The following is a 10503-nucleotide window of genomic DNA, read 5'->3' as shown; positions in this document are numbered from 1 at the left end:
GAATTACCAAGTGCAGTTGTTAAAAAGGAAGAACCCGTTGAAGATGACATAGATGCAAGAAATGACAAGGCTGTCCTGCCATCACATGTGGAAGCTGAAGGAAAGACGCATGAAACCCAGAAAACTTTTGATAAATCTGTGGGTGAGGCTGGCTGCCAGTTAAATGACCTGAAAAATGAGCTGCTTCTGGTCACTCAAGAAAAAGAAAATTATAAAAGACAGTGTGATATGTTTACTGACCAAATCAGAGTGTTACAACAGAGGATACTGGAAATGAACAACAAATATGTAAAGAAGGAAACGTGCCATCAGTCCACTGAAACAGATGCTGTGTTTTTACGCGAAAGTATTAACGGCACATCTGAAAGTCCGGACCTCATGCTATCTCAGTATCGGCAAGCTCTGGAAGAAATAGAGAGGCTGAAAACACAGTGTAGTGCTTTGCAGCACGTCAAGCCTGAATGTGGTCAGTGTGCCAGCAGCGAGAGCAAAAGCGAAGTGGACGAGATGGTCGTGCAGCTTGACGATGTGTTCAGACAGCTGGACAAATGTACTACCGAGAGGGATCAGTATAAAAGTGAGGTGCGTGTTATCATTCGGCGTCACGATAGTCATGGGAATCTGGGGACATCTAAGCCTTAAGGGACTGGCAGTAGCTAGATTAGAATAAACCGTATTTCCATCTACTGACTGTTACTCCACTAGTTTTCAGCTGGGGAGTCATCCTGGGCACATGGAAATGTGTAGGGGTAGTTTTGGTTCTTGAAATGTCTTGAGATGGGCATGGCTGCATTTTAATGGGTGGTGACCAGGTATGATAAATCCCGTAGTGCAAGGACATTGATGTACAGCGAAGCACTGTCCTGCTAAAATACCGATGTCATTCCCTTTTTGAGATACTCAGTTGCTAAAATATAGTGGGAACTTTTCATCCATTATTCATAAGCCTCGTAATAACCATACAAGGTGGATGGTGATATCTTCGTTTTATAGATGCTCCCTATGTCACTTATGATTAGCTTTGTTTGCAGATGACATGAAACCCAAATGACAGAGGCAGCTTGACAGTCATCAGAGACACAGGCTCCTTTTCCATTGTTGCTTTGCTTCACATCCTGTAGTTGTGGTCTGAGGTGGCTTTTCAGGTCCAGCTGTCATCTCTCTACATTCCAGGCAGCAGGGAAGAGGAATTTCGGTTCTGGAAATTTGCTTACATTCTGTCTTTCACAAGTTAGTCACCTGGCTAATGGGTGCCTCGGAAATGGAGTCTTTAATTCGGGATTTTTCTACTGAGGTAGAAGGAGATTTAGATATCAGAAGACAAATAGTAGCCTCTGCACATCCCTGAATTCAAATTTGAGTAGCTCCCTTAAAAAAATCTGTTTTATATATCGTATTTACATGGTGTTGGAAAGGAGGATTTCTCTGCTAAAAAGAGTTTGGAAAAAACAGAACTGCTCCTTCCTGGAAACACCGCTGATGAAACTGTTCATTCAGGCATTCGTCTTGATGGGTTGGCCCAGGAGCTCGACGACAAAAATAAAAATGTGAGCTTCGTGTCAGAGCTGACGAGTGTGCACGATGAAAGCCACTGTGACATCAACATGACGTAGGCATTTTTATCTCGGTTTTTCAGTTTTTAGGTACCAGTTTTTTTTTTTACTCAAGGAGTAATTGACATTTTCTGTTCTTTCAATGTAAAGAGAGGGAGAAGTGAAATTTAAAATGAAGCTTTGTTTATAGAAAGCTATTGGGGGCTGTTTAATGTTTTTTTGATGGTAATCTTCAAACAGTTTTTACATGTCTTAGCTTATATTTGCACATGATGTTGCTGTTTTAAAATTTTACAGTTAAAAAGTTAATTTTTTTTTTTGGTCAGGTTGAATTATTGGAAATGGAGAAATCACAAATTCGTTCACAGTGTGAAGAACTGAAAACTGAAATTGAACAATTAAAATCCAGAAGTCAACAGATAGGAACAGATGTTTCAACTTCAAGTAACATTGAAGAGTCTGTAAATTTTGCTGATGGAGAAAGGTAATGTTAAATGATTACTGCGCATTAAGAGACACAGGCTCCTTAATAGTAATGAATGTTCACTAAAATCATACAGCTCTTCCTGCTAATGTGGTAGGATTTCACACTCGAAAGGAACTGTTGTTGAGAAATAATCTCCTACCATCCTTACTTGACATCAGTTGTATTACTTTGATTTTTGGCTTAGTTTTTTAAGGATTCCGTTAAATCTGTTCATGGAAATAGAAAGAGTTGAATGTTACAAGTATGGAGGGCAAGAAGTCAGAAAAAACTTCCAGCCAGTGTTTCTAAAAATGGAAACCACAGCATCTATGGTGCCTGTAGAAATGCAGATCCTTGAGCGTTAGTGCAGTCTGTTAAAATGGAAACTTTGAAACGATCTCCCAGACAATTCTTTTGCACACTAAACTTTGAGTAACTGATGATCTTTTACACCTCTGCTTTCCAAAATGTAAAGCCACATGTGGCTACTGACACTTGAATTCCAGCTAGTCTGAATTGAGATGTGCTTTAGGTATAAAATATGTGCTACAGTTTGAAGCCGTAGTGTGAAGAAAGAAAAAAGGATGTAAAATATTTTGATTATATGATGAAATCATAATATTTTTAGCTACATGGGCTTAACTAAAATATGTAACTAAAATTTATTGTTTCATCTTACTTTTTATTTGAACTATTTGAATATTTTAAAGTGCATATGGAGCTCACAATATTTCTCTTGGACAGTGGTGTTTTATACACTAAAAGTAGGAATCTGTGACATGTCTGGTCGATGGGAAGAATTAGCCAGGGACAGTCAGAGACTTCCAAAAAAGCATGGATAAGGGAGTCGTAGGGTCACACTAGTCTTTTGTCTACTTTTCATGTAGATAAAAGGTTGGTTATGACAAAGGAGATATTCTTGGTAGGACATAGGATGGTTAATTTCTGCAAAGCAAACCAGAGAAATATTTGGACCATAGGCGTCTGATGGAAGATGAATGGGAAAGCTTGGATAAAAACAGCTGGCATGAGAATGATGTAAAATTTTATCAAAGGCCCAATAGAATCTAACCATGTAAGCCAACAAAACTTTTTTTTTTTTTTTTTTAGATGAGGCAACCCTTGGTTGACCTCACAGATTGCAAGGACCTTGTCAGCTTACAATCCCTTATTTTTTTACTTTTTACGCCTACAGCACCTGGTCTTCCTAGGTGGTCTCCCATCCAAGTACTAATCAGGCCTGACCCTGCTTAGCTTCTGAGATCAGACGGGATCGGGCTTGTTTAGGGTGGCATGGCCGTAGACAACAAAACATTTTTAAAATCACATTTTTCTGCATTGTCAACCCAAGGATGAGCATCTTGCCCCTTCAGAGATTTCCACCCTAGAATGATCAGTGTGCATAGACTGAATGTGGACTTCTCATTTGAGAGGGGCACAGAACAAGAGCCACTGTAACATTCTCTTGATTGTGTGTTTCACTCAGTCTTTGAAGGAGAGGCAGTGGTTGCAGTACAGTTGTAGGTATTTCAAGCCTAGAATGTTCATATTCGGATACATGTGTATGAATTTGGAAGGGTTGATGATTTCATCCAGGATTTCCCAGTGTTTCCAGCAAAACACTTCCCTGTAAATGCATAGGCAAATGGATAGTTAGCGAATTTTAGTATATGAAAGGTTCAAAGAAGTTTTGCTTTTTCAGTCTTATTGAACATTATTTGACCCAATGTTTTATAAGCTTATTTGACCACAGAACTATTTCTGTTTCCTCTTAGAACATGTTTTAGGGAACAGTTCAGTTTTTTTTCCTCAAAAGGAAGCTGAAATTCAAAGAAGAGACAGTCTTATTCTCAGACCAAGTATTTTCACTAGTATAGCACTAGTTTTCCAGGTGATAACAATATTTTGAATTGTAAATAGCACCTTATAATTTATATTTTTTACCAGTTCATGTTTTCTTCAGTCTCAAATCAAAATTGTATTAGGTGGAACCAAACAGATACTAGTTCTGTGAAACACTGCTTACCAGCAGATAAGTACTTATCACATTTAGTTATGAATTATTAAGTGGATTAATGTTTCACTTACATATTAAGGCCAACATGAATATTAAAATGTATTACAGTGTTCATCTAATGGTTGTGATATTTGCATTTACAGCCTCAAACTCCGATCTCTTCGAGTTAACGTAGGACAGCTGCTGGCCATGATTGTACCTGACCTTGATCTTCAGCAAGTGAATTATGATGTCGATGTAGTCGATGAGATTTTAGGACAGGTTGTCGAACAAATGAGTGAAATCAGTAGTACTTAAAGTATATTTTGTGCAAGATAATAAAAATATTTGCTCACTTCTTTTGGTTGTACAGCTTTCAAAATGTAAACGATTTTGTTTAATAGGTATGATAGGTGACAGCCTGAAGAAACATAATTTTTACTGCATTCTATGCATTCAATTGTGGCCACAAACGTGTGGACACATTATCACACCTTTTGAAACACCTTTGAGTCGTTGGTGTTGGGCAGCTGAATAGCTAACTCATGTTTCTGTTTGAAATGTAAATATTTACAAGTAAGTCTGCAGACATATTTTTTTATTACCCTAGAGGACTTGAGTGTTTTTCACAAAGAGGTGTTCAGGTTGCCCCTAACCTTTGTGCAATCTTTTCTGGTTCCCGAAAGTGTATTTTTATCTGAATTGAGAGCTGTGCCATAATACAAATGGAAATGATACCTTCGATTTTCTTACAGAGAATTTTAAACAGGATATTTTAAAAAATGGGTTAACACTCCTGATAAGTTGTGAGTGAATTCAGCATTAATGTTTCTTTTCTATAAATTAACTCCTGAAATATTTTATTCATGAAAGTAAGGCAAGCAAAAACTCTAACCATTTTGCCAAGATTTTCTTGTGCTGAGATTGCCAATCATGCTTAAAACAAAGTGATTTTATAGAACAAAGAAATGAACTTTGGTATAAGAAAGTATCCAAAATATTAAATGTCTCACCATGTTTACTTTGAAGCCCATTTTGGCTGCTTAGTCAGCATGGAGTGGGCACAATAATTGTTTAATATTTCTTTTTATGAAATCTCCTGTACAGCCTTTTGTAGGATTACTACAGGTTAATGTGAGTTGAGGAAGACAATCTTTCTCGAACAATACTGCATACCTTTTATTATATTACAAACCTAAGTGTTTTATATCCTGGAGTTAAGCAACAAATTGCCCTAGGATTATAGTATTACATGCTATAAAAGTTATGCTTTATTGATCCCATGTTTTGTGCAATTTTAAAGAGATGGCTTTCTATTAAGTATAACTATGTATATATATAATTAAGAATCATTATTTTCCACAACTAAAATGTGCATTATTTTTTTCAAAGTTTTATCATTGCTATTTATTTTTACTTTCATTTTTGAACATTCAGTACGTGCTCCTTTTTGTATGTATGCTTAATTACATGTCTGTTGTATATAAGATTAAAGTTTTACTGTACATTAAGTTCTAGAAAAAGCAAATAAATGAAGATTGTTTTATTTGCTTGATAAAGTAATTGAAACTGTATTTTTTGGTATGAAGCTGGTTTTCTGTCACAACTATCTGGCCAAAATTTCAAATTTCTTATAATAAAATAAAAACATACGATGGCTAACTCTTCAGATATTACTTTTAAAGAATTCTATACTTGGATTATATTTTGAAAACTAAAATTGTGTCCATCAAGACCCTCAAGTTGAGCTCTTTTTACTATATTAATTACAAGGTATATATAGAAGACTGTTTCTATTAAGACTCCTTTTATCTTGAGAGGCAGTGTGTGCGTTTATGCTTATATTTTATACTTGAGAAAATTTTCTGCAAATAAATCATTTAATTTAAAGAAAACTTGCCTCAATGATAGCAGCCATGTAGAGTATGTCTAAATTTGTGAATATTTATGTAGCAATTCTTTCTGGAATTTGCTATTCTTCCCTTCCTTTTGGTCAGATATATTCTTGCAAAAAAAAAAAAATCTATTTTATGTGGCTGTTACCCGGCTTAATGGGAAAGTTAATCATAGAGTTAGTAACAAAGCTTTTTTGCTAATTGCTTCTTCAGAAGTACTTACGTATTTTTCCCTTTAAATAAAAATATTGCCAAGGTATGATTCTTCGAAAATGTGGCTAAAAAATTTCACAGAAGACCAACATGGGCTTTCATGGTATATATGGTATTTGGGTAGCGATACCTATCTTGATTGTTGTTATTTTAAATTTGTAAAAAGCTAGTGTAAGGTGTCAGTGTTGCTTAAAAACAGCATGGATATTTACAAATGGGACCTGCTTTAGTCAGGTAAGGCTACAAAAATCTCTAAAAGCTAAGTGTTGACACCACAGGAGGGGTTTGTCATGTTGATGTGCCCTTCATTTGGGCCTGAAATTCCTCATGGGTACTAGTACCACTGGTGACTCTGCCCATGGTCTCAGACGCTTGATTCTTGCTCTCACATGGCCCATTAATTAGGTCATTATTTGTCACTGAGAAATCATTAAAGTGATATATACTGGTGGTTCTCACTAGCTGCATATTTGAATTACCTGGGGAGGTTTTTGGAATCGCAGTGGAGGATACACCTCCTACTAATTACGCCAGAGTCTTTGGAATCGGACCAGGTATCAGCGTTTTTCAAGGCCTCCCAGTACGCTGGCAGAGCTGAGGGCCATCGATCTGTGCCTTCCAGCAATGAGCGTTTACAGCATTGAACTCAAGTGGCTCCTGAAACAAACTCAGGATCAGCGTGGGCACTTTCTCACTGGGGCGAGCAAGGCAGGAGCGGGGAGAGGAGCAGAATTGGTGCCCACGATAGAAATGTAAGTGGGACAGAATGGAATCAAGTGAAAAGACTGCCCTACTGCCTACCTAAGGGTAACTACTATTGTCTTTTGGATGCCCTTCCAGAAAAGATTAGCTGCATAATACATACACATTCACATATATGCACTCAGTTTATATTAAAGTTTATATCTATATATGATTATATATTTGTATCAAGTTTACACAAAGGTGTTACACCACGTAATCGGTAACAACATTTCTATATTACTCTTGAACAGCTTTAGTCACATTCTATGATAGGAAAGTTCTTAATGCTCATTTATTTCTCAGTCTTTTGCAAAAATATTACAAAAAAGGCTGCTAGGAGAATCAGTGTACATCACACATACTTTTTCAGGTATATCCAAGTACAAATCCCTTGCAGTGACTATGGATAGATCGAAGAGTGTATGCAGGAATTCATATTCATGAAAAATAATAAAATGTATGAGCGTGTTTTTTTCCTTTCTCCATCAACTTTGGGTATGTGAAAAAATGGCAGCTTGTATTTGTCTCAGGTTGAACATGTTTTCAGATGTTTTATTGGCCATTTTATTTTCTTTTTCTGTGTCTTACATCATATTCTTTGCCTACTCTTTAGGATTCTTTCTCTTATCGCTTGAAAGAAGCAAAAAGCCTGTGTTAATGACGCCTAAACACTACCCAGACAATGTCTGGCTCTCAGAAAATCCATAGCAGGCTTAGTCTTATTTTGCAGTGTCTCATAAACAGGCCCATTGGAGTGTAGTGAGACCCACTAGATTCAGGTCTTTCCATATATTTGTCATTGGCCATGGGTCACAAAAGGAATGCCATTAATATCTGCTTTGTGTAGAGGAAAATATATATGTGTTAGCTTGTGTTAGCTTTTTAGAATTAAATGTCATGTTCCCAAAGTTTAGTCCTATAAACTGGCCTGTAGGGAGAAAGTCAAGACCAAAGGGGAGTGTCTTGGTAAATTCAAGCCATTCAAATACAGGTGAAGTTATTAACTGCATCAACTTATAAAATGAGTGTAAATCAAGTTCCTACACAAACATTCTCACAAGAATGAGTCGTGAGTAAATGCAGTTTACTATTTCAAACGTGCAAAACAAGTTCAACCTTGAGGTTCCGAGATTCCAAGTAATTTGCAAAGCAGATCTCAATATGGTAACAATATACAGTCTTGGTTTAAATCTGACTCAGCTGTATCTTTGGAACAAAATGTAATTGTGCTTTATATTCACAAAGTACACGAGTCATCAACATACTTGCTAATTCCCATGGGTTTCCTGTCAAATGCTGTTGGAAGTCGCGGGCCTGTGTTTTGGAAGTCGGTACTGTGATCTGAACCAAAGCTGGCTAATTAAATTTTTTTTTGTGGAAAAATATACATAAAATTTACCATTTAACCATCTGTAAGTATGTGATTCAGTAGCATTCAGTATATTAACACTGCTGTGCAATCACCACTATTCCATTTCCAGAATTTCATCCCAAACAAACCACCAAACTCCATCCCCCAAACCCCCAGCTTGTGGGGAGCTCTACGTTCTGTCTCTGAATTTGCTTATCCTAGGTACTTCGTGTAAGTGGAAACAACATATTTGTTCTTTTGTATCTGGCTTATTTTACTCTGCATGACATTTTTAAGATTCATTCATGTTGTATATCTCAGATTTCTTTTTAAGGCTGAATAATATTCCATTGTATGTGCCACATTTTGTTTATTCATTCATCTGTCCGTGGACATCTGGGTTCCACCTTTTTGCTATTAAGAACAATGCTAAGAACATTACCTAGGAGTGGAATTGCTGAATTACATGGTAATTCTGTGTTTAAGTGTTTGAGGAATTGCCAGACTGTCCCCAGAGACTACACCATTTACATATCTACCAGCAGTGCAGGAGTGTACCAGTCTCTCCTCATCCTCTCCAACATTGATATTGTCTTGTGTTTTGTTTTGTGTTGTTTTGTTTTTTATAATAGCCATCCTAAAGGGTATGAGGAAGGGGTATTTTCATGTGCTTATTGGCCATTTGTAGATCTTCTTTGGAGAAATATCTATTCAAGTCTTTTGCCCATTTTTTAAATGGGTTCATTGAGTTGCAGGAGTTTTTTTTTTTTTTAATGTATTCTGGATATTAATCTTTTATCAGATATGTGATTTGCAGATATTTTCTTCTATTCTGTCGGTGGTTTTTGCATTCTTGATCGTGTCCTTTAAGGCATAAGAGTTTTTAATTTTGGTGAAGTCCCATTTTTTTCTTTTTTTAATCTGTGCTTTTGGTATCATATTCAACAAATCATTGACTAATTAAGCGTCATGAAGATTTTCCTGTTCTAAGAGTTTATCATTTTAGCTCTTAACATTTAGGTCTCTGATTCATTTTGAGTTAATTTTTGCACATGGCGTAAGATTCCAAATTCATTCTTTGCATGTGGATATCGTTTCCATAGTACTATTTGTTGAAAAAGTCTTTCTTTTACCTAGTGAATGGTCATCTTGTCCTTGTCAAAAATTGACCATACATATGAGGATTGATTTCTGGGTTCTCTGTTCCATTGGTCTGTATTTCCTTATGCCAGTGCCACTGTTTTGATTACTATTGTTTTCTAGTAAATTTTGAAATCAGGAAGTGTGAGTCCTCCAATTTTTTCAAGATCGTTTTGGCTATGCAGGGTCCCTTGAGATTCCATACAAATTTTAGGACAGGTATTTCTATTTCTGCAAAACACGCTGTTGGGATTCTAAGAGGAATTGCATTGAATCTGTAGATTATTTGGGGCAGCATTGTCATCTTAACAATATTAAGCCCTACCACATAATGGGATATCTTTTATGTCTTCTTTAATTTTAGCGATGTTTTGTAGTTTTCATTGTACAAGTCTTTCACCTCCTTGGTGGTTTATTCCTAAGTGTTTTATTCTTTTTGATGATGTTGTAAATGAAATTGTCTTATCAGAGAATTTACTTTCTGAATGTTCATTGTTAGTGTTTAGAAATGCAACTTATTTTTGTGTGATTTTGTGTCCCACAAGTCTGCTGAATTCATTTAATAGCTCTAACAGTTGTTTTTTTTTTTTGGTGTGAAATCTTTAGGGTTTTGTATATAAAAGATGATGTCATCTGCAAAGAGATAATTTGATTTCTTCCTTTCCAGTTTAGATGTCTTTCATTTCTTTTTCTTGCTTAATTGCTCTAGCTAGAACTGCCAATACTGTGTTGAATAGAAGCAGTGAAGTTGGGTATCATCTTTGTTCCTAATCCTAGAGGAAAAGCTTTCAGTCGTTCACAGCCGAGTATGATGTTAGCTGTGGGTTTTTCATATACCACCTTTATCATATTAAGGCAGTTTCCTTCTACTCCTAGTTTACTATTGTTTTTTTTTTTTTAATCATGAAAGTGTGTTGAATTTTGTTAAATGCTTTTTCTGCATCAAATGAAATGATCGAGTTTTTTTTCCCTCCTTCATGTCACTAATGTGAATTACATTGATTGCTCTTTATATTTTGAGTCATTCTTGCATTCCGGGAATAAATCTATCTTGGTCATGGTGTTTAATGCTTTTAATATGTTGCTGAATTTGGTTTGCTAGTATTTTGTTGAAGTTTTTTGCATCAGTATTCATAATGTTGATA

At 36.0% G+C, this 10503-nt stretch overlaps 1 protein-coding gene and 1 pseudogene across 3 annotated transcripts in view; one reads left to right on the top strand and one right to left on the bottom strand.

Moving 5' to 3' along the window:
* The window catches only part of MORC3 (MORC family CW-type zinc finger 3), a 41308-nt gene extending 35631 nt beyond the window's left edge, over positions 1 to 5677 (top strand). Inside the window, exons 16-18 of one of the 3 annotated variants that reach the window (XR_002781703.1) lie at positions 44 to 582; positions 1498 to 1609; positions 1880 to 2033. Coding sequence is in view for 2 of the 3 variants with exons in the window: in XM_011365643.2 (XP_011363945.1) it covers positions 44 to 582; positions 1880 to 2037; positions 4180 to 4333 (851 nt within the window). In the remaining variant the exon portion in view is untranslated. Of the gene's footprint in view, positions 1 to 43; positions 583 to 1497; positions 1610 to 1879; positions 2038 to 4179 lie in introns of those variants that run through there. The other 2 variants (XM_011365643.2, XM_011365642.2) reach the window with 2 other exon arrangements.
* On the bottom strand, positions 3206 to 3324 carry LOC111743469 (annotated as a pseudogene).
* Positions 5678 to 10503: the final 4826 nt, after the last annotated feature.

Source organism: Pteropus vampyrus, unplaced genomic scaffold, assembly GCF_000151845.1.
Source record: "Pteropus vampyrus isolate Shadow unplaced genomic scaffold, Pvam_2.0 Scaffold114, whole genome shotgun sequence".
In the NCBI taxonomy this organism is placed as follows: domain Eukaryota; kingdom Metazoa; phylum Chordata; class Mammalia; order Chiroptera; family Pteropodidae; genus Pteropus; species Pteropus vampyrus.
Note: the sequence above shows the minus strand (reverse complement) of the source record. Positions and strands in the feature narration are given on the sequence as shown.